The sequence below is a fragment of the Esox lucius genome, chromosome 1 (assembly GCF_011004845.1).
Source record: "Esox lucius isolate fEsoLuc1 chromosome 1, fEsoLuc1.pri, whole genome shotgun sequence".
Classification (NCBI taxonomy): Eukaryota; Metazoa; Chordata; class Actinopteri; order Esociformes; family Esocidae; genus Esox; species Esox lucius.
This window is the reverse complement of record NC_047569.1, coordinates 9,159,793-9,187,710: the sequence shown is the minus strand read 5'-3', so window position 1 is coordinate 9,187,710 and position 27,918 is coordinate 9,159,793. Positions and strand designations below refer to the sequence as shown.

At 40.5% G+C, this 27,918-nt stretch overlaps 1 protein-coding gene across 3 annotated transcripts in view; it reads left to right on the top strand.

Moving 5' to 3' along the window:
- si (sucrase-isomaltase (alpha-glucosidase)) overlaps positions 1 to 27,918 on the top strand; it is a 77,308-nt gene that overhangs the window by 11,247 nt on the left and 38,143 nt on the right. For 2 of the 3 annotated variants that reach the window (XM_020050172.3, XM_010901704.5), the window contains exons 2-10: positions 20,272 to 20,395; positions 20,921 to 20,997; positions 21,344 to 21,464; positions 21,820 to 21,929; positions 22,454 to 22,605; positions 25,994 to 26,165; positions 26,459 to 26,558; positions 26,700 to 26,812; positions 26,923 to 27,048. In XM_020050172.3, coding sequence (XP_019905731.2) covers positions 20,272 to 20,395; positions 20,921 to 20,997; positions 21,344 to 21,464; positions 21,820 to 21,929; positions 22,454 to 22,605; positions 25,994 to 26,165; positions 26,459 to 26,558; positions 26,700 to 26,812; positions 26,923 to 27,048 — 1,095 coding nt within the window. Of the gene's footprint in view, positions 1 to 20,093; positions 20,133 to 20,271; positions 20,396 to 20,920; positions 20,998 to 21,343; positions 21,465 to 21,819; positions 21,930 to 22,453; positions 22,606 to 25,993; positions 26,166 to 26,458; positions 26,559 to 26,699; positions 26,813 to 26,922; positions 27,049 to 27,918 lie in introns of those variants that run through there. The other variant, XM_020050176.2, reaches the window with a different exon arrangement.

Genomic DNA, 27,918 nt, shown 5'->3' with positions numbered 1-27,918 from the left:
AATGTCAGAGAGAATTTATATTTAAAACGTTTTTCTGTTATCTGCAAAATAGGCCAATACTTTTGATGTCAATGATAGGACAGAATTATTAATAGGGTATAAATCTTATTTTTGGAGGACCGGTATCTCCTTTTAAATATTAAGTTCTAGAATTTGCATGAAGATAATTATACTAATTAAATTAGCACATTAAATAAGCAGATGAGAGATAAGATCACTCTGGTCCATAAATGAGAGCTTGCGCCAGCAGGTGGTCACATTCTGGTTCTTATGCTTCTTTACCCATTTGCTGAACGAATCCCTTCAAACAATATTGACAAGATACAGGTAAAGACTTCTAGTGTGGTTTTCCATTTTGGCAAAAGTATCTGACCAATTCCTTTGCTTTCCAACGTGCTCAGATTGATGATCATTATCTTTCACAGACTTTTTGCTAGCCCCCCGCAGTAACAGATGAGTCAGTGAAATCTCCAACAACCTCCAGAATGTTGGGCTGAATGTAACACGATCACAGAAGATCTTGGCAGCAGAAAGGCTACACTGTAGCACACACTCCTCTGATCAGCACCTAAAAATAGGGCATATTAGAATTTGATAAAAAGTACAGAAATCAGATGGTACAATTTTGGAATATGGGAGTTTTATGGACAGGTTAGACAAAGGTGACCACCTCACGTGTTAAACATGGTGGAAGTAGTGTCATGACATGATCATGCACGGCTACCCCTTAAACGGAATCTGTTGACATTACTAGTGATGTAATGAAAGAAGGCAGCAGCAGAATTAATTTAGAAGTTCATGGATCAAAAGTGGACGGAATCTAATACCATTTAGAAGCATCTTGGCTACCAATGTACAAGAAATTGCCACCAGAGGTTGCTTCACAAAGCAACAGAACAATGAGACAAAATCCACTGACAATGTAACCAAGGAGTTGATTAGGGGAAAAAGGGGGACATTTTTTAAATGGCCTAGTCTTTCTCCTGAACTTCCATCCTACTGAACATGCATTTCACTAGCTGAAGAGTAGGCTGATGTCAGATAATCTGCAAAACAACCAATACCTCAAAATGGCAGTAAGATGTGGTAAAACATCTGAAAGGATGATATCATGTTTGGGGATTTCAATGGGTTGCAGATCCACTAATGTTATTGCAAGGGATTTGCAGCAAAATCTTTGTCCCATTACTTAGGCTGGCATGAAATCTGGAATGGAACGATGAAAGTGCTCTTATTCTCAGTTGGTAAAACATGTTGAAATAGACAGAAAAAAAAGGTGATAGTCTGAACATATTCCTCATATTCACCTTTTTTCTTCTCATATTAATTTCATATTTTCATATGCATTGAATGTACAGCAAATATAGCTATTTAATTAATTGTCCAAATACTTATTGGCACTCTGTGTGCTGTGCGGTACCTCTCAAGGCACAATAGAATTGCAGATGACAGTGCACAAATGTAGGTGTGGGAGTTGGTGAGGTGGGGTGGCAACAAGGTTATTTGATTTAGGTTTTAATGGTTATATTCAACACACATACTAAAATTGGCACATACTTACAGTTGTGCTCATAAGTTTCCATAACCTGGCAGAAATTGTGACATTTTGGCATTGATGTTGAAAATATGACTGATCATGAAAAAAAAAACTCTTTAATTTAAGGATAGTGATCATATGAAGCCATTTATTATCACATAGTTGTTTGGCTCCTTTAAATCATAATGATAACAGAAATCACCCAAATGGCCCTGATCAAAAGTTTACATACCCTTGAATGTTTGGCCTTGTTACAGACACACAATTTCCCACACCTGTGGCTTTTTAAATTGCAATTAGTGTCTGTGTATACATAGTCAATGAGTTTGTTATCTCTAATGAGGAAGGGGAGCAGAAAAGAACAGTCAAAAGACCTGCGTAACAAGGTAATGGAACTTTATAAAGATGGAAAAGGATGTAAAAAGATAAAGCCTTGCAAATACCAGTCAGTACTGTTCAAACACTTATTAAGAAGTGGAAAATGTGGGGATCTCTTGATACCAAGCCAAGGTCAGGTAGAAAAAAACACAGGTAACCTCAGGAGACATACAGGATGCTCTGGAAAAAGATAGTGTGGTTGTTTCAAGGAGCACAATACGACAATACTTGAAAAAACACCTTGACATGCCTCAGCTTCTGGCACATTGTAATTTGGAGTAACGAGACAAAATAGAGCTTTATGGTCACAACCATAAGCACTATGTTTGGAGAGGTATCAACAAGGCCTACTGTAAAGTGAACAGAATACCATCCCCACTGTGAAGCATGGTGGTGGCTCACTGATATTTTGGGGGTGTGTGAGCTCTACAGGCATGGGGAATCTTGTGAAAATGAATGACAAGATAAATGCAACATGTTATCAGAAAATACTGTCAGACACGTTGCATTCTTCTCCACGAAAGCTGTGCATGGGACGCTCTTGGACTTTCCAGCACGACAATGACCCTTAGCACAAGGCCAAGTTGCCCTCCAGTGGTTACAGCAGAAAAAGTTCTCCTGACCTTAATATCATCGATCCACTCTGGGGAGTTCTCCAACGTGCGGTTCATGCAAGACGATCAAAGAATTTGCATGACCTGGAGGCATTTTGCCAAGATGAATGGGCAGCAATACCACCTGCAAGAATTTGGGGCCTCGTAGACAATTATTACAAAAGACGGCACGCTGTAATTGATGCTAAAGGGGGCAATACACAGTATTAAGAACTAAGGGTATGCAAACTTTTGAAAAATTCTTTGTTGCCATATTTTGTTTTATTATTGTGCCATTCTGTTATGACCTACAGTTGAATGTGAGTCCCATAAGAAATAAAATACATGTTTTGCCTGCTAACTCAGGTTTTCTTTACAAATGGCACACACACTCACCTAAAGGATTATTAGGAACACCTGTTCAATTTCTCATTAATGCAATTATCTAATCAACCAATCACATGGCAGTTGCTTCAATGCATTTAGGGCTGTGGTCCTGGTCAAGACAATCTCCTGAACTCCAAACTGAATGTCAGAATGGGAAAGAAAGGTGATTTAAGCAATTTTGAGCATGGCATGGTTGTTGGTGCCAGACGGGCCGGTCTGAGTATTTCACAATCTGCTCAGTTACTGGGATTTTCACGCACAACCATTTCTAGGGTTTACAAAGAATGGTGTGAAAAGGGAAAAACATCCAGTATGCGGCAGTCCTGTGGGCGAAAATATCTTGTTGATGCTAGAGGTCAGAGGAGAATGGGCCGACTGATTCAAGCTGATAGAAGAGCAACTTTGACTGAAATAACCACTCGTTACAACCGAGGTATGCAGCAAAGCATTTGTGAAGCCACAACACGCACAACCTTGAGGCGGATGGGCAACAACAGCAGAAGACCCCACCGAGTACCACTCATCTCCACTACAAATAGGAAAAAGAGGCTACAATTTGCACAAGCTCACCAAAATTGGACAGTTGAAGACTGGAAGAATGTTGCCTGGTCTGATGAGTCTCGATTTCTGTTGAGACATTCAGATGGTAGAGTCAGAATTTTGCGTAAACAGAATGAGAACATGGATCCATCATGCCTTGTTACCACTATGCAGGCTGGTGGTGGTGGTGTAATGGTGTGGGGGATGTTTTCTTGGCACACTTTAGGCCCCTTAGTGCCAATTGGGCATCGTTTAAATGCCACGGACTACCTGAGCATTGTTTCTGACCATGTCCATCTCTTTATGACCACCATGTACCCATCCTCTGATGGCTACTTCCAGCAGGATAATGCACCATGTCACAAAGCTCGAATCATTTCAAATCGGTTTCTTGAACATGACAATGAGTTCACTGTACTGAAATGGCCCCCACAGTCACCAGATCTCAACCCAATAGAGCATCTTTGGGATGTGGTGGAACGGGAGCTTCGTGCCCTGGATGTGCATCCCACAAATCTCCATCAACTGCAAGATGCTATCCTATCAGTATGGGCCAACATTTCTAAAGAATGCTTTCAGCACCTTGTTGAATCAATGCCACGTAGAATGAAGGCAGTTCTGAAGGCGAAAGGGGGTCAAACACAGTATTAGTATGGTGTCCCTAATAATATATTACCAATTCTCCAAGGATATGCAAACTTTTCAGCTGTATATTTGAACAAAACAATGATTTACCATATCATGATGTTTAATTGAAGGGCAGTTAGCTTTATTTTGATTGCAGTTATATTTACATTTTAACTTTATTTTGAATAATGCTATTGGTAACTCTGCTGTCTGTCTCTAGTCTGTGCATGGGACTTGCTGAGAGTGATGGCTTCAACCACACTTACATTTGTGGTCAAAAGTATTGGGATCCATGCTCATCCTTTCAATAACTCATATTATCTCTAAAATTAAGATCTCCAGAATACTTTATTTTACTCTTTATGTTAAAGAACTATTGTTTTTGAGCGTAACAGAAAATAAACAAAAACGGCATTGACAAAATTATTGACACCCAATTATTGACACCCTAGACTCAATATTTCCCTGTGCCACTGTTCTTGTACAAACTGCTGGCCTCCTCAGAACCGTCCAGCATTTTGTCTGGAACAATGGGTGCTTTTTGAAGTGTATTTTGAGTCATTATCCTATTGGAAGACTCATGACCTTTAACAAAGACCCAGGTTGTTGGATGCAGAAAAGCAACCAAAAAACATCCCTCAGCCTGTTATATTTTTGACTGTGGGGATGGTGTTTTTTTCTTTGAATGCTTCATTTGATTTTCTGTAAACATAAAGAAATAGTGCTTCACCAAAATAGTTGTAATTTGGTCTATTCTGTCCACAGGAGATTTTCCCAGAGAAATTGTCGTTGGGCTTTATCACAAATTTGATGTGATTTTAAACTATTGTATGTTCTGTCTGAGGGACAGCTTGAATCTGTGTGACAGTTGATTGTCATGCCATCTCCACAATTCAAACAATTTGCTGCTATCTTCCATCTGTTTTTTTCTTACAGCCATGTCCAGGGAGGTTGGCTACAGAGGCATGGGCCTAAAACTTATTCATAACAATAGAAACAGGAACATCAAGGTCCCTGGAGATGAACATGTAGCATTGACTTCCTCAGACAAAACTGTGTAAATCACAGCAACAAAAAACAGGAGAAAGCATCTATTTCTTTATTCTACCTGCTTTCTAAGGTTTTCATTTCATATTGCGGGAACCTGCATCTCACCACAAATGAATTATTTTCTAAAGTGAATGAAATTCACCAGCTTGAAATCAAATGATTTCTAACTAACGCCAATAATATTTTCCAGGCAATTCTTTTATATTTTTGAGGAATGCTGTAAACAAATAAAACATTTCTTCATTGGTACTTATGCAAGCAGAATATTTCATTTTTTTCACCTTCCAAATATTTCCCAACATAAAATGAATGTGACCTTACAATAATTGATTGTGCGTTTCAGAGTTTAAAAAAAGAAGTAACATTAGAATACAATGAGGAGAACAAGTATTTGATACATGGCCAATTTTGTAGGTTTTCCCACTTACAAAGCATGTAGAAATCTGTCATTTTTATCATAGGTAGTCTTCAACTGTGAGTGACGGAATCTAAAACAAAAATCCATAAAATCACATTGTATGATTTGTAAGTAATTAATTAGCATTTTATTTTGGCAGTCATGAGCACCCTGACTGGTCTACGGCTACGCAGGCCCATACGCAAAATACCACACAGGCCATTCTTCGCTCCCCACGTGCATCAATGAGACTTGGCCACACATGTCCCTGTCGCCAGTTCACTGCTTTTCCTATCTTGGACCACTTTTGATAGGTACTGATCCTTTAAGTCCTGTTTGTTGCGAGGTGGAGCCGGCGTGGATCTGACTTGTTGGTCCAGCACATCCCACAGATGCTCTGTGGGGAATTTGTAGGCCAGAACAACACCTTGAACTCTTCATCAAATTCCTCAAACCATTCCCGAGCAATGTGTGCAGTGTGGCGGGGGGCATTATCCTGCTGAAAGAGGCCTCAGCCATCAGGGAATAACATTGCCATGAAGGGGTGTACCTGGTCTGCAACAATGTTTAGGTAGGTGGCACGTGTCAAATTGACGTTCACATGAAAGCCCAGGGTTTCACAGCACAACAATGCCCAGAGGATCACACTCCCTCCAACGACTTGTTGTCTGCCCACAGTGCATTCTGGTGGTATCACTTCCCCAAGTAAACAATGCTCAAGTACACGGCCGTCCACATGATGTAAAAGGAAATGTGACTCATCGGACTAGGCAACAGACTACTGCTTAAACAGTTCCGATGTTCACGTGGGACTTTCGACAATGGACAGGGGTCATCATAGGCACTCTGACTGGTCTGCATCTACGTATATATTTCAAAATTCATTGTTTCCTTGAAGTTCAGTTGAGCAGGTAGAGGGAAGAAAGAGCAGTCCCAGGTGTAGACATTCACAGCACCATCCATGACCCTGGATGAATAGCCCCGGATCTCAAATTGATAAAAAAAATTATAATACAAAAATAAGCCACGAATGTATTGTGATTCTAGTGATGCCTCTGAAGCTGGCCAATCTGCTTCCCAACCACTTGAACCAATGGTGTGGTCATCAACTTGGTGCTATGAAAGAGGGCCTTTGACCACTGCGCCCTTTGAGCCCTTCGAATACAGGATACTCAATATCCCTACGTCCAAGCTGACCATACCACCACAGGGTAACGGGGGCCTGAATCAGTGATATTGACCAGGTAGATACATCATCTACCAAGAAATAAGCCCCCCACACAAGCACACACGCAAAATGAAAGGTCAAATGAAAATGTAATAAAAGCAAACTAAGTGTGTAAAATAGCAGTCAATAACAGTAATTACAAGCTTATTGTGTTTTTATGAGAAATAAGTCAATAATTTGCCAATAATAAGATTGGTTCTTATGTTTTATTTATTTTGGGTCAAAACTCTGTTGGGGTCGATGTATGTAAAGTATGTTAATAGCTTGAGGGATAAAGGGAGCACTTTTGTCATGATGACAAGGTGAAGGCATTCAAACAATATCATTTAGATTTACCATGACATAGTATTTTAGAAAAACAATTTATCCAAATGAGGGATGTCTTAGAAGAGAAATAGGTATAACACTGTCCAGTATTTCTGACCCTCACAACAGTATCTCAAAAAGCTTGTTTAAGAAGTACTGCAACCAAGTACTTACACCTTTGTGTCTATATGAAAAACATGACACCTTGAGGTGTGATAACAATGTGGAACAATGAGGAATACATTAGCATATCAACTCCACTATATGTTATTGTTTTTCTAGGAGGACCAAATCTGTGCCCCAGCTTTCAGATTGTATTGACATTCTATAATTATCTAAAAGCCATCCGTTATGACTGACTTATCTGCCAAAGGCATGGATTTTCTGTAGCTCATTAGTCAGTAGATGAGAGATTTCCAGTAAACATATAGCAATCAACAACTCAGGTCTCATCTGAATCCTTTCATATAAAAAAGAAAGACAAAATCGTAGAAGTTAAAGCTGATGATGCAGCAGCATTGTGGTAGTCTTGAGGTCAACTTTTGAACCTACAGTATACTGTACCATTAGGTGTTACAGGATTCAATTTGTTCTGACTACCTCCTGAGAATGATGACAGTCTGCTATTCAGCTCTTCATGACTTCTTTGTCCTGACTATTTCCTGTACACACATTGCCAAATCATAATCAACTACCCCCTCAAAATCATGTGCAAGTCAGGGAGGCATGCCGGGATTACAAATATCGATATACGTCAGTCTCTTTAAAACACTGTTTGATTTTATCCCTTGATCAATGGGCACCTCTGGATGATCATGTAAAAACGGAACTGACTCGCTGTAACTAACTGGAGTTCTGTCGACAGCAATGAGCACAGAGGAATTTGTCTGAAATGTCTCTTTTGTGAAAAGTCCATATCTGCAAGAATACTGAGTACAGCTAAAATTCTCTGTAAAGTCACCAATGAAGTGGGATCTTAGGTTCTCTTCCATGATTCATACAACAGAACCTCTAATCCTTTAGGGTCTTCTACACAGAAAGTCCTTACAGTGTATTACACTTTGAGTAATTTTCATGCATACAACCCTGTTCACTCAATATAGCTTGTGCTCTTATGTTTAAAGCATTGCAAGTTGTTCAGAGCAGAAATAATGTTGATGTGCTTCGGTCTGATTTGTGTGAGTTGGAGGCCAACGGCATTTGTGTTGAGGGAGACACATTTAGAGACTTCAAATGCATCTTGAAATAGCTTTATTTTCAGAGCTTGTGGATGGAGGCAAACAATGAATTGTATTTAATTACACATCCATCAACGACATCCCTAAAGGTGCCCTTTTGAGTAGGTGGAGGATTCAAAGTCTGGTGATGTGCCCCTTTGTCTTTAAGGATAGCTTTTAAGCTTTCCAAAAGAGGAACATAATGGAAATGTCTTTTCTCACCGTTGACAATGTGACCTAAGATGATTTGCAGTGGCTCAACAAAGTTGACGTTCTTTCTGTAATAATGAAGTCTTATATGGTGTGCAACTAAAGTACCACTATCTGCTTGAAATGCCCCCTGTTTTGTGCTTTGGGCGTTTCTCTGTTCTTCCTATATCTCAATAGGTACACCATACTCATGTAGGCCTATTGACAGCAAATTGATAGCTAAATTGAAAGCTCATGTTGCATGTCCTGCAATGTTCTCATTCCATTTTTTGCAATCTCTGAAATAGTGAAGGCAGGGACCAGATACTTTTCTTGTAGGGCATGAAAAAGTATATTTTGGTTCCCTTCACCTTATCTGTAGTAATTATGTTGACTTGTGGCCTGTATGAGTTTCAGGGTGTCTCAGTTTCCTCTTATGAAAACCACTGTAGATTGCACAGACATGTCAATCGTGCATTTGCATTTTCCATGTGGTTAATGTGATTGCGATAGAAGGTTTGTCTTACAATTCTGTCCATGTTCAGATATCACCATGGTAAAAGAGCGTATCATGCTTTTAATTGCAATGTATCTGTTCAGTTTAAGTGAACTTGAACTGAACAGCATTGTAGCAAATTATTTGAATGTTTGAAGGACCTGGTATTTCACTTGAATTGTCATTTACAAGAAGGTCTGGATGTGCCAAGCCTTTTCATGGATGTGCCAAGACTTTTAAAATCACAATAAGTATGATGTAACACAGGTTGCAGCTGTTCATCTCATGGAAGCAATTGAAAAGGCATGCATAGATAAACCTATTGGCTCAGACATGGGCTCTATAGATGAAACCATACAAGAGGAGCAAAAATATGGATGCAGTAGAGCCTGGATTAGTGCAGGATAGGTATACTGAGGCAACTCCAGGATGCTGGCCTTCTAGTAAGAGTTCTTCCTCTGTCCAGTGTCTTTGTTCTTTTGCCTTTCTTGATCTTTTCTTGTTATTGGCCAGTATGAGATATGGCTTTTTCTTTGCAACTCTGCCTTGAAGGCCAGCATCTCGGAGTCGTCTCTTCACTGTTGACGTTGAGATTGGTGTTTGGCGTGTACTATTTTATAAAGCTGACAGTTGATGACCTGTGACCTGTTTGCGCTGTTCTGTGAAGGGAGTAGTACACATGGTTGTATGAGATCTTCAATATCTTGGACATTTCTCAAGGAATTTACTTTGTTTCTCAGATCAAGAATAGACTGACACATTTCAGAAGGAAGTTCTTTGTTTCTGGCCAGTTTCAGCCTGTATACTAACCCACACACCTGATGCTGAAGATACTGAACTAGTCTAAAGGCCAGTTTTATTGCTTCTTTTATCAGCACAACCGTTTTCAGCAGTGCTTACATAATCGTTTTTCTAGTGGGTTCTCTATGATCAATTAGTCTTTCAAAATGATAAACTTAGATTAACAAACACAATGTGCCATTGGAACACAGGAATGATGGTTGCTGATAATGGGCCTCTGTACACTTATGTAGATAATCCATTGAAAATCAGTCATTTCCAGCTACAAGTGATTTACAACATGAACAATGTCTACACTGTATTTCTGATCAAATTGATGATATTTCAATTGACAAAAAATTTGTTTTTCTTTCAAAAACATTGACATTTCTAAGTGACCCCAAACTTTTGAATGGTAGTGTATTTATTGACAGCTGGCTGTCTTGCTAGTTCAACAACTTAAATAGCTAGTCTGTTTAGCCACAATAATACAAACCAGACACATCCAGGTCATGCAAATCAAACCACTGCCTACATGCAACTTTAATAGTTCAAAACATCAGTCATAAAACAGTCAGTTCACTGAACAACTTGAAAAGCACAAGTAAATCTGGCCTTTAGACTAGTTCAATGTATTGTATAACTCTACTCTGTCTGTATACTAAATCTAGTGTTGTCAGCTAACTGTCTCAGTTGAAGAGAAACAAGATCATTATCTACATTTTGGTCCAAAAATTACTTACGTAAGAGAACAGCCACTATGTTGCAGAATATTTGGATAGAAATGTATCTTTGGTAACACTTTTTAATAAGGTGGATAAGGTGGAGTTTATACAGTTTTTTTTTTACCCATTATAAACTATTTATAAACAGTTATAGTGTTGGTCCAAAATGTGCAACAACTAGTCAGTGCTTCTTCTAAATAATATTATATAACATGGTTTATTTTAAACAGCTATGGTAAACCTCAGCAAAATTTAGCTAACAATCTATGGAGGTAGTATGAAAATGTTTGTTTTTGTTTTGTAATGGTCAAATCACCTTAAAATTTTATTAAATTAACTAAATAGTTGATTTCAGGGGTTTCGGAGAGTTTTTCTAAAACATGTAAACGCCCCTATAATTGCAATTAATTTTGCCCTAGTGGTGGCTAAAATTATTTGTTGTTTCTAAAGGCTGTTTAACTGAACTGTAGATTACAGTCTCTTTTGGCCAAAATGCTATTTTTGAGCGAAAATAACCATCTGACATTAAATTGTCAAAAATAATGTGAGCACAGAGTATATCCAAGGCAAAACTTGACTTTTGTCCATAATGTCTAATATTGAAGCGTGACCATTATATCTTGCTGAGGTCAAAGCTATGACTATGTTTTTCTGTGGTGATTTGTGCTGTGTAATTGATTGCTGGCGCGTGGTGGCACTCACACACATTCCCCAGGCTGTCTCTTTGCTTGCCCTCATATGCTCTTCACACCACATTGAACCAGCTGGCCATGCTACTCTCTTTTTCTCTCTTCCATCCTTGTAATTTTCCTATCCTATTGGCTCATTTTAAATGTCCTCCTATCAATCCGTCTCCAGTCCATTTGTCATGTCAAGAAACCAGAGGGACAAATGACTGAGTCTGGGAAGATAAAGAGATAAATGTGGTTGTTACCCAAGAAGGAGACAGACGTATCCTCGGGTATATTTGCTTGACAGCAGTGGCTGTTGTCCATAATAAAAATCTCACATAAGGTTTCATCAGACAACATGTGAGACCGGGGGCTTATTTATCAGGCATGCGTACGAACAAATATGTGCATAAACCATGGGTGAGATCATTGCTAAAAAAAAGCATCAATAGACCATTGCGTACATACTGTGCATATTGGTGGAATAAGGCAATTGCTTCTGAAATTATGGCTGGTTGAGGTGGAAAATATATTTAATGCAACGTTTCTTAACAGGTCATGTATTTTGACCACATAACTTAATTTCAAGGCCGTAATTACAACATATATTGGGGGGGACACATTTAATATGATGTTGTAGGAACAACAACAGGCGATATCAAATTATGTAAATATTTATGGTTAAGAGTTATTTTAAACATTTTTGAATGTTTTTCTAGGGGAGACCCCCAGCTGATTTGGTCCCCCCCAGTGTTGACTCCATGGCTGCATCCTTGATTAATTTGTAAAACTCAACATTCCACATTAAGAACTAGATCGTAAAATGTTGCTAGCCTCAGTTAAACCATTGGTGAATTATAACAAACTGAGAAAATTGGAAATTAAATGGGAATCAGATTCTCAGATGTAAGATTCCTTAGAGACAGGTGGGACAAATTTGCTGAAAGCAGTGTCTCCGCAGATATCGTTTTGCCGTTTTTCTTCCTTTTAAACATATTTCAGAGAGGGTCCGTGTATGTGAGTATAATTCCTTGTCCTGTCCAAACGAATCAAGAAACACGTTTGTATATCCCTTATTTAGTTTTTTTACAAAAACTGAAAAAGCTGATCTTGTTTTATACACATAAACCATAAAATGACTTGATATTTAGATTTTTCTCACGTGGGTGGAGCGAAATGAGAAATGCCTGTCATTGGCCAAATTTATAGTCAGCACTACTTGTTATTTCAAAGTAGCAGTTGCCCCCTTCTTAATTTGATTACAATATCATCTATCAATTACATTTTATTCAATTTTATAAACTTGCCAATTACTGTTTATTGACTTATCAAAAAATGGGTGTTACTTTAACAAGAATTGTCGAGGAGTTCACCATTCTAACTTCATTCATCTACCATTTAATAATTGATCTACTGATATCTATGAATATGTTAATCCAAAAATGCTGTGATGTTTTTCATTTATATTAATATTATAAGATGGCCTGTTGGTGTAGTGGTGTTGCTGTAAATGGTTAGCTAACTGATAGGGCTTATAGATTCAACACCCCCTTGAACTTTTGTATCAAATTATTTTTTTCCCCACTCACATACAAACCATACACCACACATTTAAAAGGGAACTCTTAAGTGGAAAAAAACAATACATTAAAAATATAATAGCTGTCAAGTTCCATGAGTCGGGTCGATGGAGAACAATCTTCAAGTCATTCCACAAGTCTTCAATAGGACTTAGGTTGGGGCTCTCTCCAGAGAACACCAGAATTGGCAGGTCTGCCATTGGTGCCCCGTTCTCTTCACAGATGGGAGCAGGTTCACATTGTGACAGACGTGAAAGAATCGGGAGAAGCTGTGGTGAACGTTATGCTGCCTGCAACATCATTCCACCATGACCGGTTCGGCGATGGGTCAGTGATGGTCTGGGGAAGCATATCCTTGGAGGGTGTGCTAGCCAACGGTACCCTGACTGCTGTTAGGTACCGGGATGATATCCTCAGACCCATCGTCAGACCTTACGCTGGTGCAGTGGGCCCTGGGTTCCTCCTGGTGGAGAACAATGCCTTGCCTCAGGTGGCCTGAGTGTGTAGGCAGTTCCTGGACGACGAAGGCATTGATGCCATTTACTAGCCCTCACGTTCCCCAGACCTGAATCCAATTGAGAACCTCTGGGACATTATGTATCGGTATATCAGATGCCGCCAAGTAGGGCCACGGACTGTCCAGGAGCTCACTGATGCCCTGATCCAGGTCTGGGAGGAGAACCCCCAGTACATCATCTGGCTTCTCATCAGGAGCATGCCCAGATGTTTTTGGGAGTGCATACAGGCACGTGGGGGCCATACACACTACTGAGTCACATTATGAGTTGCCGTGATAAAATTCACACAAGTTGGAACAGCCTGTGATTTCAATTGTTTACTTAGATTTTCGGTGTGAGTTTGAATCCAGCCATCAATCGGTTGGTGATTTTGGTTTCCATTGACCGTTGTTACATCATTTTATTCTCAATGAATTACAGTAAAGGTTTTGATCTTTTAAAATATTTCCTCCTAATTGAAGTTTTTCCCCTTATTATAATTTATTTAAAAAAAATTGAGCAGTATATATACAGTGCATGCCCAAACTCAACATTACATTGTGGTGTGTGTAACAGAAAGATACTTTTGGTGTATTTCACTACAGGCAATGGAACATCAGAGTTTTCAAATGTAAACAGTGTATAGCAAAACACAGAATTAAATGGTCAATGTGATAATTGTGCAAGTTGGCGAGTCACCTTTAATCACCATCAAACAGTATTTTCACTATGAGCATATCTGTTTTGATAGCATTTTCACTATGATCAAGTCCAGTTCATTCATTGGACATACAGTGCTGCTTCAAAGTACGTTAACTCCTTGTACAATTACAGATTTTTTGTGTTCACCATTACATTTATATTGAATCAGAACCAGTCTTTTTTATCTGACCATGTTTACAGTTATTCCATATTTCGGTTTACAGGAAATCATGCATGTAGTAGAAAAAATTCAATTAAAAAGCAATTAGTGTAGGTGCAAAAATGTGTGAACCCCAAGTTACATTGATTAAATTAAGTCTGTATGTATATCAGGTGGGTAAATAATTAGGTACCATATGAACCAATCAAAGGAGGGAACTGTAGGAAAGAGTTGAGACAGGACTCGGAGAGAGACAAGAAACATAGTCGATATGGTGTTATTCATACAACTGAATGTAAAACACACCATGCCAAGAGGAAAGATCTCAGAGGCCATCAGGAAGAGTGTAGTGAGAGCACATCAGTCTGTGGAAGACTAACCAACCATTTCAACCAGATTTGAGCTCTATCAGTCCGAAATGCCTGGATACAGCGCTTAGCTGTGGTATACTGGCAATATTCCACAAATCACTGAGATGCCTTATTACTATTATGATGCATTACAACTGTCTCATATACCACGGTTATCAGCATTCAGGATTCAAAGCAACCAGTTAATAATCTTACATAAAGAAATATAAATGGGGATATATTGCCATATTTTGGCATTAATACATTTATTATAACTACTAATAGATCAATTAATACATAGTAGATAAATAGTAGAATGTTGGGAGGGTGAAGTCCTAAGGTAGTTTTGTTTTTGTCCAATCAGAAATGCCTGAAATCTTTATACCAATGCAGTATAAAATAATAATAACAATATCATTACTTATAACAAGAGAACGAATTGCAAAATTCTTCTCAGGAATCACATACTAGCAATCACATAAGGCAAATGGTAAGGGAGAAAGCTAACAAACACCTCTTAATCCACATTTCAAGTAGCTACCATAGATAAAATAACTTTATATCTATGGTAGCTACATTATTATAGTAATGGCAGGAATATTCTCAAACTAAACCCCACACATATCCATGCAAGGGAATTTTGCAGCCAAATGAAAACCTGTAACTGTAACTTTCGTTTTACATTTGGTTACCATGGAAACATTTCGGCAAACATAAATACCTGCTCCCGAGTCCAAAATAAAATTCACTCAGATCAATAATCTATTTGAAATTGTGTTTTTGTAATGTATTTTATTAAGTTTCGCTGGATTATTAACTCAAATCTAACAGGCTTTTATACAAATCCGTAATTGACCTTCGGATCTCGAGTCGAATGAAGCACGATGGCCAGGAATCTTGGATTGGTGTCAGGGGTGAAAATCTGGTACCAACTTTGGAGGGGACAATTACATGCAATTTTCTCAACAGCAATTATTGAAGGGGACACCAAAAGTAGTGCTGTAATACTGTTTTAGTGTGCGCCATCAGTTGGCTCACCACAGTAGCTCTGCAAATGCAGCTATTGTGTGTGAACCCTAGCAACACAAAACTATTTACAGGATTTAACCTCACAATAGCTACGTGCACTGAGTGCCTTTCAGACGGTAGACATGAATACGATCACCTTGACAGCTAAGGAACACTATATTGCACTATAAGCTTCTCTCATAGACTCAAATTCAAACTGCAAACACTGGTTGATTTGAATGTACTGTAGCTATAGCTAGCAGACGTCAGCTAACCGCTAGCTAACAAAGTGTGTCCTGAAATTCGATGTAGTTAACATGACGGTTGGTGACGGTTACGTGTTTTATTGTAATCAGTGATAGAAGTAAAGAAATGTATAACATATCCTTTGTTTGACCTACTTACTGAAAGTAAGACTGCCTTTCCTATATCCTCCCGCTCAGACCTGTAGCCCTGAGAATTCGACATACAGCCTTAACCACCATCCCACTCTCTCCTTCCTACACGCACTCCTAGCCAACCTGTCAGCCCCTTTGTTACCCTCCACACCAACATAAGCCAGCACCAGCATAACCGAACCAACACACCCATCCTCTCCAATCCCAAACAACACCATCATCTCCACCAACAATACACCTCTGTCTGACCTTCCAGTCTGTAAGCTGCCGCACACCGCTGCTGCGTCGGAACACATGGTCTCACCTCCTACAGTCACCTCAACCCGAGAATCATCGCCACCATCTCTGTCGTATATACAGACACCTGGTCTGTCATTCTCTGGGCCGTCTCTACATTAAATTCCGGGACATACACCCCCACACCAACCCTTCCACTTTCCGGATCCTTTGACCCATCCGTATACATCTGGACAAATGTGTAATACCCCTCACCAACATACCTTTCCACACATCGACCCATGCAACCCTCGTCCCACTCCTTCCTTGCCTCTAACAAACTGACCTCTGGCTTTGGAAACACCCAATGCAGAACATTACCCAATGCGACTGTAGGCCCCACGTCCCTCTCATTTAACCCATGCTCCTCCACCAACTTCCCAATCACCCACCCATACACCTTTACCTTGCCTACTTCCCGCTCTCAGCAATTATCCACAGCCTTGACTGCTGGATGCCCCTTCACGCTCCCCTTTAATCTGACCCAGCACACCAGTGCCAGTTTATCCCGCCTCAGGTCCAGCGGCATCTCCCCAACTTCTACTTGCAAGGCCTCAACTGATGTTGTCTTAAACGCACCTACACACAGCCGTAATGGGGTCGCCTGGACCACATCTAAACATTTCAACACAGATTTAGCTGCATACCCATACACAAAACACCCATAGTCTAAAATTGACCTAATCAGCATCTATCCGCTCCCCAATCATACCCTACCACTGCCCGCATAAGGTTCATAGCCCTTTGACATCTCACAGCAATATACTGCACGTGGTCCTCCAAGTCAACTTCTCATCAAACCACATCCCAAGGTACTTGAATTCTGACACCCGCACCAATTCCTGCCCACATAGGCACAATCTCACCCCTTCAGCCTTTCTCCTAGAATACAACATAAAAAAACGACTTGGCCACTGACATTCTACACACCCAAGTCAACGACCACAGCTCCACCCCTATAACTGATTCCCTCTATTTTATTTATTACCCAGTCCACATTCCTTCCTCTTTTCCACATTGCCCCATCATCTGCATACAAAGCCACCCCCATCCCTGAAACCACTGCCCCAAACATGTCATCGATCATCACCACAAACAACCCTGGGCTGACCACACTCCCCTGCGGCGTACCATTAGCAATGTCAAAATCCAATTACACAGCCTACCTACTATACCCAACCTACTCAACTTAATCAACAGCCCCTCTCTCCACATCGTGTCATATGCCTTCTCCACATCAAAATACGCCACAAACATCACTTCCTTCAACGTCAGTGCTTTTGCTATCTCAGTGCTAACTGTGACCAATGCATCTTTAGTCGACCTACCCCTCCTGGACCCACTCTGTGCATCACTCACCAAACCCCTCTTCTCCAGAAAAAACTCCACCCTAGCCACCACCATCTTCTCCATCAGTTTGCCTAGATTGGACGTCAATGCTATAGGCCTATAACTCGCCGCCTTCGTAGGGTCCTTACCTGGTTTCAAAAACGATAACACCACTGCTCTTTTCCCCCTAGCCGGAACAGTCCCAGACCTCCACACCTTATTATACAGCTCCAACACTGCTCGTCTCACACAATCCAACGCTTTTTCAACCATCACATTACATATCCGGTCTTCTCCCGGGGCCGTCTTCCTACACCCCTCCAAGGCTTTCTCCAATTCATACATAGAGAACTCTACATCCATCCCCTCACCGGTCTCCTCTTTCCTCACCATTACATCCCCATGTTCCCTGAGTACATCCGCTTGCCTTCTCATACCCTCCTCCGTGATATGATCACACCGATGCACAACCTCAAACGCCCCACCTATAACATTGGCTTTATCCAGATTTGTGACTGCATGAACACCACCTTCCACCAACACTGGAATCCCCCCGTGTCCCTCCCCACCATCAGATCCGTCCCACTCCCAATTGTCGAACAGTACTCACGTCACGCCTCCCTTTTAGCGGTTTCAATTGTCCTCCTTGCCACTGCTTGTTTCCTTTGATAATCCGTCAACATAACTTCTGTCAGACCCTTCTTCAGGACTCTAAATGCAACATCCCTCTCCACCACTCCTTTTGTGCAGTCATCCGTCCACCATGGCAGCACCCTCCTTTGACCACCACTTTTAGACACCGGTATCACCAAGACTGCAGGCGCCAATATCCTAGCCGTCACCCTCTCTGCACACACATCCACAAACTCCTCCCCTAACACAATGTCCCCCAATCCTCCGCACACACGCTTATACTCTTTCCAATCTGCCTTCCTAAAACACCATCTTTGTGTCACCACTCTACCTTGTCTACGTACCCCAAACCGTAATTTACAAACAACTGGATAATGATCACTACCTACTGTAGTCTCCTGATGCACCTCCCACTCTCACCGTCCCGCCAGCACAGCAGACACCAGCGTCCAATCAAGACACGATTCTGAACCCCTTACAACATCAATCCTAGGTGCCCCTCCCATCATTCAAGCACACCAGGCCACCACACCCCATGAAGTCCTCCACCGTTCTCCCATTGCCATCTGTCCGCACACTCCCCCACACTTCGTTATGTCCATTAAAATCCCCACACCACATCACCTTTCCCTCATTGAATCTATCAACCTCTTCCAAAATCCCCAACACCACTTGGTCACAGGGATTATAGAAATTCATTATCCCTATATTGTCTTAATGTCTTACATTTTCTATACCCACACAATCTGACACCATTACCTCCACTTCTGTAGTTCACACCAACTGCGGCTACATGTCCCATACGCTGACACTTGAAACACTGCAGCGGCGGCAGTACATATTCCCTTACATAGTAACTCATGAACACCACCTGCACCCTACTTGGTAAAGGACCTACAAATTCCAACAACACGGTCGGGCTCACCTACTTGCTCCCGCCTTCTCTTCTGTTCATCCGCCTCGCGTTCACCAATATACCTCCTGACACCACACTCTGAAGTTCTTCCATTGTCAGTTCTTCAGGAACTCCCGTAATAACCCCTCTCTGTTTCGCTGTACTTCCCGGCACAATGACACTTCACTCATCCACCATTTAACACATCCATACTCAACAATATATCCCTTTGCGCTTCGTCATCTACAACAATAAGTACCTTACCAAAACTTAAGCAGCCCTCCCAACCTATGGTTTTTGTGATATGTGAAATACAGATTCTATCCGAATTTATATTACAATAACAAAACATTGTGATAATAATAATAATATATAATAATAATAATAACAACAGTTTTTCAAGATTCAGATCGCCTATTTACAACGATTTAAATGGAGATAAACGATCAAATAGATTTATGTTACAAGGTTTTCTTGGTGGTTAGGATTGTTTTTATTTAGAAAATGTATTTATTTAAAGCATTAAATGGGCAACAACTTCTGTTGATTTGGTTGTATGCCTTCATTAAATTAGCTTGCTATTGCTTAGGATATTTAATTTATCTAACTATTCATCTGTCAATTTTCACGTTTGTAAACACTCGAATTGGTGTGGCTTGTTTATAGCCTTGAAATCAATGTAAATTAAGAGGGTGAGCTGCTATTTTGAAAGGCAGGGAAGTGCTAGCCTTGATTTTGGCCAATGACAGACATTCCATATTTAGCTCCACCCACAAGAGAAACATCGAAACAAGTCGTTTTATAGTTTATGTGGAAAAAAGTGAGATAAAATAACAAGTAAAAATCCGTTTTTGTAAAATATAACGGATTATCAAGCTTGTTTCTTTTGTCTGGTTGTTTCGTTTTGACGGGACAAGGAATTATACTCACGTACACGGACCCGGTAGCACCTACAGAATGTCAATCTCAGAAAAATAGTGGCCTGTCTCGTGTTGTGTTCCCCACAAGTTTAAATTAATGATCATTTGCTTAATTAAGGGTGTTTGTACATTCAAATACCCATGGTCGTGCACGTCACTGAGTCTGAGAACAAGTTCGAATTATTAATGATTTCCTACCGGTGTGCGTAAAACTGTCATTTGCGAAGACCACTTTGTCTATACCTACTCACATTCTTAATTCTGTTCGTACACATTTACAATTATTTCTACACGATATATTGATAAAGGAGGCTCATCGTCTTGCGTGGACTGTTATATACATTTTGCGACTGGGTGCTAGTGTGCATTGATGATTTACCTACATTTGTATTTTTGTGTTAGATGGTGAAGAAGAAGTTTTCAGGGTTGGAAGTTTCTCTAATAGTCATGCTCCTTCTGGTGATGACAGTGGCTGTTGCTTTAATTGTTCTAATGGTTACTGGAGAGCCTGCAGTCATCAAAGAAGGTGAGAATGAAGACACACAGCACATACAGGGAACAGAAAGCTAGGACAGGTTTGAGGCCAATAGGTGTTCTCTAGTAGGGTAATAAACCACACTGATATTTGTATTATAATAATTATAATGTCACTCTCAATGTCTAATATTGTGGCAAGGTGGCAAGGTAGCATTCTCTCACAATCTTCTGGTCACTGCCCATGGTCTGTAAAATTAGTTGTGGGACAGAGCTATACCTCAATTTCCCCCCACTCATCCTCTCTCTTTGGTCAATTTCATGCGCCAGGCACTCACTTAAAGGACATGTGTATATTTGGTAACATCTGTGGTAGAATCATAACTACTACTCACGCAAACACATTTTTATTCCATTATCTGATTGTCATTACTTGATATCGTCAAGTGTGATGACTTGAGATGAAGTCTAAGCAGAATCTTTATTGGCTGATCCATCTTAGTTGTGATTTGTGTTTGGATGTTTGGTTAGTGTCTGGTCCAGAAAACCCTAAATCTTCCCATATGTGCTCTGACAGAGACCATTGTTCCAGAATGTCCAAATATTCCTCTGGCAGAAAGAGTCAACTGTTTCCCTGATGCTGGTGCCTCTAAGGTATGTTACCATGGAGATCTGAGTCCTCCACCCCAGGTGTAAACACTTCCTATAATGCCTTGGGGATTTGCTATCCAGCCATTATAAACAGAATACAGACATCAGGAGTACTTACCCAGACACTTGGAGAGCTTCCCTCCTCCAGGTTAAAGATCAAACCCAAACCTGGCATGCCTGGTTAAACAGTTTAGTAACTGCCCCAACAACAGATCGATTAGCTCAATTGGGTTTGTCATGAGGGTTGAAGCTAAAAGATGTGTTACGGGTTACTCTTCAGGAAAGAAAGATTGGCCACGCAGTCAACCTAAATAAAATGATGATTGTGATGATTCTCTACCAATCCTAGTCGGCGTGTCAGATGCGAGGCTGTTGTTGGAGCCCGTTGGACGAAAGGAATGTTCCGTGGTGCTTCTTCTCGACCAACCATGGCTACTCCCTTGTCAGTGAGGAAAGACCCAACAGCCACAGTGAGCTCCACTTCAAACTTCCTCACTCGTTTCCATTTCTCTCATTTTCAATCTTTCTCCCGTTCCCCCTAAGGTATAATTTCCTTCAAATATAACATGAGCAGCATATTGCAGAACATGATAGACATTACAGTCTAGGGCTTTCAATTTGCTACTGTGTTTTACTCCTTTATTTACATTCAGCCGTGGCAAATACACAATTGCTATTACCCTCAGGAAACTGTATATTTTTCCAGTGTTACAATTATTCATAACATAGCATGACCTATACTAGAAATTGCTCTTGAATTTGTTGACAGACGTTTCTGCTTTTAACTTTTTCTCTGGTTCACTACCTTCTTGCTTGTTACTGGAGGCTTATCTGCACGTCTGAAGAGAATGGCAGCCCCCTCACTATTTGGATCTGACATAGAAGAACTGTCTTTCCTTGCCGAGATGCAGACAGTCAACCGACTCAGATTCAAGGTACATATGCCCCTGCCGGTTATTATAGTAAACTAAACACTACAATAAGCATCACATATTAGAAAAGTCTATTGAACTGAAATAAAATGCAGTGAAAGAGGTTCAGCCATTTTTGGAAATATAGTCAAATGCTAAGCAAAGTGTGCCATTCGACTTTCTAAGTCCCAAACGAAAACTCTGGTGCAGCGGTCTAAGGTGCTCTCATCATTTTAGTTTTGATAATCTCTCATCTGTTGGGAGATGTTGCAATGAAACAGGTCTAAAGATACAACAGGATATGACTAAATTGGGGGTAGAAAAATAAACTGTTTCAATCACAAGGCCAGATAGTTAAAAATAAGGACAGAAGTAAAAATGGGTCAACCTCCCCTTCAGAAAGTTAATTTCAGTTAAGGTGTTTTTTTGATTTTAAGGTTTAGTGTACTATAATATCTTTGCAATGCACACAGTCAATTGCAACATGTCACTTGTAAGCATCCATAACATATAAATCCTTCAGACCCTATCTCTGTGATTTTCCACAGATCTCAGATCCCCTAAGTAAGCGATTTGAGGTTCCTCATGAACATGTGAGGGACCACGTCACGCAAGTCCCAGGATCCCTTAACTACGAGATAGAGCTCACACACAAGCCTTTCAGCCTGAAAGTGCGCAGGGCAGCGACCAAGAAAGTTCTGTGAGTTGTCTGTTTGAGTGTTTCTTTCTGTCTGTCTCAATATATCTCTGTTATATGGTTTGCTACGCTCAAGACTTGCTACCAGTGCTTTCAGAGGAATGCAAGCGGAAACTAGAAAATGTCTGAAGCGTCACATCAGACTTGATCCTCTTTGTGCTGTGGACCATGAAGTCACCTCATTAACATGTGTTATTATTTCAGTACGCTACAGAATTGTACACACCGACACATTTCTCACCATGTTCCGTGTCAGTCTCCTGTGGCGACCTAGGCAGTATAATTATGTCTGTGTCACTCTGAGCACGCTCAGTCGTCCGTGTGTCATGGTAGTCATCACTCCGATCAATTACACCTCCAAGCAGCCAAGTGAACCATCATACTGTCTCCTGGTAAAAGTCTGTGACATGACTGTGACTCCTGTTCAAATGTTACAACCAATAAACCACTACTGTTACAACCATTAAACCACTACTATTACAACCATTAAACCACTACTGTTACAACCATTAAACCACTACTGTTACAACCATTAAACCACTACTGTTACAACCATTAAACCACTACTGTTACAACCATTAAACCACTACTGTTGGTTTGGTTTAAGGCTACTGTATACTAGTCGGCCTCAACCAGAGGAGCACGTACGTAAATATTGGTGCTACTATTTGGTAACTGCCCTATTGTGCCACGTCCTCCGTGACTTTGCAGAATTCTTCTATTTTGACCCACGATGAATGTGTGTGTGAAGGGTATGACCTTGTGCTTATTAGATTACTTCAGGGGAGGCAGAATAGAAAAGGGATACTGTTTGATTTATTGCATATTACTACCTAATATTTACTGTATTGCTGGATAAGAGCCTTATCAACAGATGTCCTGATAAAACAGTTTAGATGCAGATCTTCAGGTGACGTGAGCACATTACATGACGAGAGAGAGGGACAGACGGAGTTTGTGAGAGATAGGTGGCGAGAGGGAGAGCGTCGGTGAAAGGGGAGAGAATCATTGACTGTGTAAAGATAATTGCTATGATAGTATCAGCTTGCTCTCTGACAGTATGGCAGCTGGGTTATTCACCACAGTGATAAAAGCTTTAATATCTAGCCAGATTAACTTCAATTTAACCCATGGTAATTCCAAATAAAGCCATTAACTCTCCACTTTTCAACCCTTAGATTCAGTAGTGAAATTTGCAGTCTAAGACTAACCCAGACAATGAGACACCTCTCTCTTTCACGGGAGTATCTCTATATTGATTTGGATTGTAGTTCGCTGTAATGTTCTTCCTCTCGGTCTCTTGTCTGAGTACGGATGTTGGCTGCACTTTTTTCAAAATAATAAAAACATCAAGGCTGTTGAAAGCAACTGTACTTGCATGCACAGTGTGCAGACCACACCACTCAATACTCTATATTAGTCTGACCTCAATCTCTCCTCTCTATTTATATTTTTCTCTTTCTAAATTCAATTGAATTGTCATGTTGCCCGGCAGGTGCCCTAGTGTTTGACCATTAACTGAATGGCCGGCAAGGTAAAAACTGTACTTCCCTTAAGCAAGGCTCTTATGGGTGATACCCTGGCGGTGGCTCAACAGTCAGAGTGTCTTAGGGATATGCATTAAACAATTTCTGTTTCATAAATGAGTATAATACACTGTAAACTTGTGAAATAGGACAGATCAACACACAGCTCATTACAATGATGAGAGGGACAACGCACATGACTGAGATGGTGTACGGGTTTGGCGGTTTAATTTTAATGGGTTTCTGCCAGGTGCCATTTGAGTAGTGGGGCGGTGTGTGTGTGTGGCCCCTGTTTGTTTTGCCTTACCTTAAGAACTACTTACATGAAGGGGTTGGGGATTACATTAATCTCCTGGAATGTGAAGAGTTTGAATCAGCCAAGAAAAGAGAAAGCACAGCCCATTGGAAATCATTGTCCTCTGATATTATTTTCACACTAAAATGAAAATGTCTGAAATGTTTTCCCAAAATTAACATGGAGGTATATGGATAGGTAAGGTATATCACTCAAATTTCTCTGCTAAGAGGTGTTCTGTTTCTGATACTTGAGGGTGTTTGCACTTATACTGCTCGTAGAGATGGTCACTATAATTATTTTTGTTGGTATTATATGCTTTATTTAAAAAGGATGAAAAGTGATGAAAAATGCAGCAGTTGTTGATGAGAGCACCAATTCAGATTTTAACCCACACTGTACATGGGAGCGACTTACTTAAACCACCCTAGGCCACCAAATTAAAGGTTTAATTTAAGTCAAATTTTGAACAGACGTTGGGTAAATCTACTACATGCCAATGCTCCTACCTTTAATTGAAGTGATATATTACATACATAAAAATTATTTATCTACAGTGCCAGTATGTATAAAGGTTAGGATCATTTGGTTTATTAGATAAGACCTAGGATTGGGCATACAGATATGGAAAGGGATATTGGTTTATAGTCTGATTTATGGCAAATGACTACTAATTATTACTGCATTGCTGGATAAGCATAATATGAATAGAGACAGGACTTTAGATAAGGTTTTTCAGGTGATCTTTTTGAAAGTGGTAGAAAAGATTGACAGTACATGTTTTCATGTGTCTGGACCTAACAGAGATTTTAACCTTCTGTCAGAACAATTTGAGCGTTTGAGGAGATTTAAATTACATACTGGGCCATTATTTGACCTGCCATACTGGGCCATAACTACCCGCCATGCCCCTGCCTCTAATTCATGCAAGGTCTTGAATACATACAGTACATCAACAATAGTAGTATATTTGATGTATGGAGGATCTCCAACCCACTGGCAGAAAGTATTATTATATATTTTTTTAATTGTTGTTTTTGGTTCACGTTATGAATAATTTAATGAGCTACTTTGTTATTAACAGCAAGGGCCAGTTTCATTGACACTCATTAAACCTAGTCTACAGTCAATAACGAATCCAACTGAGATATTTGTTTCCTAGTCTACGCTTAATCTGTCTGCAATCCCGGTCCTAAATGACTCCCTTAAAACAATAACATGAAGTATCAGAACATTGTATTTTCTGGCTAGACAATATGCCTGACATCAAGAATACAACAAGCAAGCATATAATGTGTCAACACGACACAAGTGAAAAACACCTTTGTAAGGGAGGAAGGATTGTCTGTCTTATTTTGGCTTCCTAACACCCCGCATCGTCCAGCTACCTTAGATAAATTGAGGGTTGCCACCCCTATTCTGTTTGCAGTGAATATATGTCCTCTGTCCATCTTGAGAAGTAACTTTGTAGGTATAGTCTGTGTGTGTATTCTAATATGAACAACTTCTCTTCTTTCTTGCATGCAAACAACATAACGTACCACACATGCACTCCAACACGTTAACACAGGTTTGACACTGCAGTGGGTCCGCTGGTGTTTGCTGATCAGTACCTGCAGCTGTCTGCCAGATTGCCCTCCCATAATATATATGGGCTGGGAGAACATGTCCATCAGAACTATCGTCATGACACCATGTGGAAGACCTGGCCGATCTTCACACGAGATGCATTCCCTAATGGGGTGAGTAGGATTTACATACACATACTGTAAACAAGCGCGCACACACAAACACACTTCTGACATCTATCATTTCCCATCATCACAAAGGCAGCATGTCTCCTATAAGGAACACAGCTCACGTCTGTTAGCAACTGTGAACAGGGTATGTGTGTACATTCATTCCCGAAGGGCGGCTAATTGAATGTCTTGTAAGCTGATTAGGTTGTGAGTCGCCCCCTCAGCTTCGATCTCTTGTTCTCCCTTTCTCACATCCCTCTCTTTCTCTCATCCCTCTCTTTCTCTCATGTTCTCAGGGGACGCACAACCTCTACGGTCACTACCCCTACTTCCTCTGTCTAGAGGACGAGAGCGGCAAGTCCTTTGGGGTGTTCCTAATGAACAGCAACGCTATGGGTAAATATGTACTTAAATGACCTGGTCCACAGAAGCACCAACCTGGTTCTGGTTGGTGTATATTGCAAGGGCATGAAACACCCCTCCTGTTCTGTGTCCATTACATTTCTCATCCCTGACTTCATCGATATACCTGTCCAGAGGTGACTCTACAGCCGGCTCCCGCAGTGACCTACAGAACCATAGGGGGAGTTTTGGACTTCTACATCCTGCTGGGAGATACACCTGAGCAGGTGGTCCAGGAGTTCCTGGAGGTGAGAAAAAGGCTCCTGTAATATAGAGTATTGGTGCTGATCATTTAGAAGTGTCAGTATGTACAATGTGTGACATTCAGTTTGAAATCAGTGAATGTGTGTCCATCCAGCTCATCGGAAGGCCAGTTATTCCTCCATACTGGTCTCTAGGCTTCCAGTTGTCTCGTTGGGACTACGGCAGTCTTGATGAAGTTAAGAAAACTGTGGAGAGGAACCGAGCCATCGGCATACCATATGTAAGAACTGTACTGCGGAATAGGATAATAATTTAATGTTATTTAGAAACCGAGTAATTATGATAGAATTGGGAACTAGTTCTATTGTGTAATTATGATAGAACTAGGGAACTATTTAAAAATGAGGAACCACAAACAAAGAAGTTTGAACAGTGAAAATGTTCCTGTTAGTCCACCAACAACAACAAATTTAGCATTAGTGAATAACCATGGATCACGAGCTGGGGAAATACTGCTTGGAAACTGGGAATAATTCTCTGTCAGTTCCAAGCTGAATGTTATGTAGCAAAAGAATGTAATCCGCCTTTCACCAGAAAGGATTCCGCTGTTGTATTTCGATATGAAGTTCTCTATCAGAGCTGGACAGGCAGGCAGCATGTGTGAGGGAGTTGACCTTTGGCTCTCTGGGAGAATCCTGTTCCATGTCAAATATGCAGAATCTGACAGTCTGGTCTGATATCCAGTCCTTTAGGAGTCTCCTGCAGATGGGAGACATATTTACCCTGAAATCTCATCAGCTCCTAATGAGGATTCAACTAACATCCAGGACAATTAAGAGGTCTAACTTTGACACAATCAATCACAAAACAAGCTTACTCTAAACTTTTGGTTGTAAATAATCATGTCCAATAATCTTCCCCTTTGACATTAAGATTGGGGCTTGTTCAGTACAGATATATTGAGGGACATATTTGATAGAGATCAGCTATACCACAGAGGGCATTATCACATTATCCTAACACGTCTGGAACTGATTACCATTAGCAGGGAACTGGCAGGAGAAGGGAACCATCTGTTAGAGTGATACAGAGAGAGACTGCCAAGCCACAGAATCAAGGCCCAGACCGAAAACAGAACACGCTAACACCC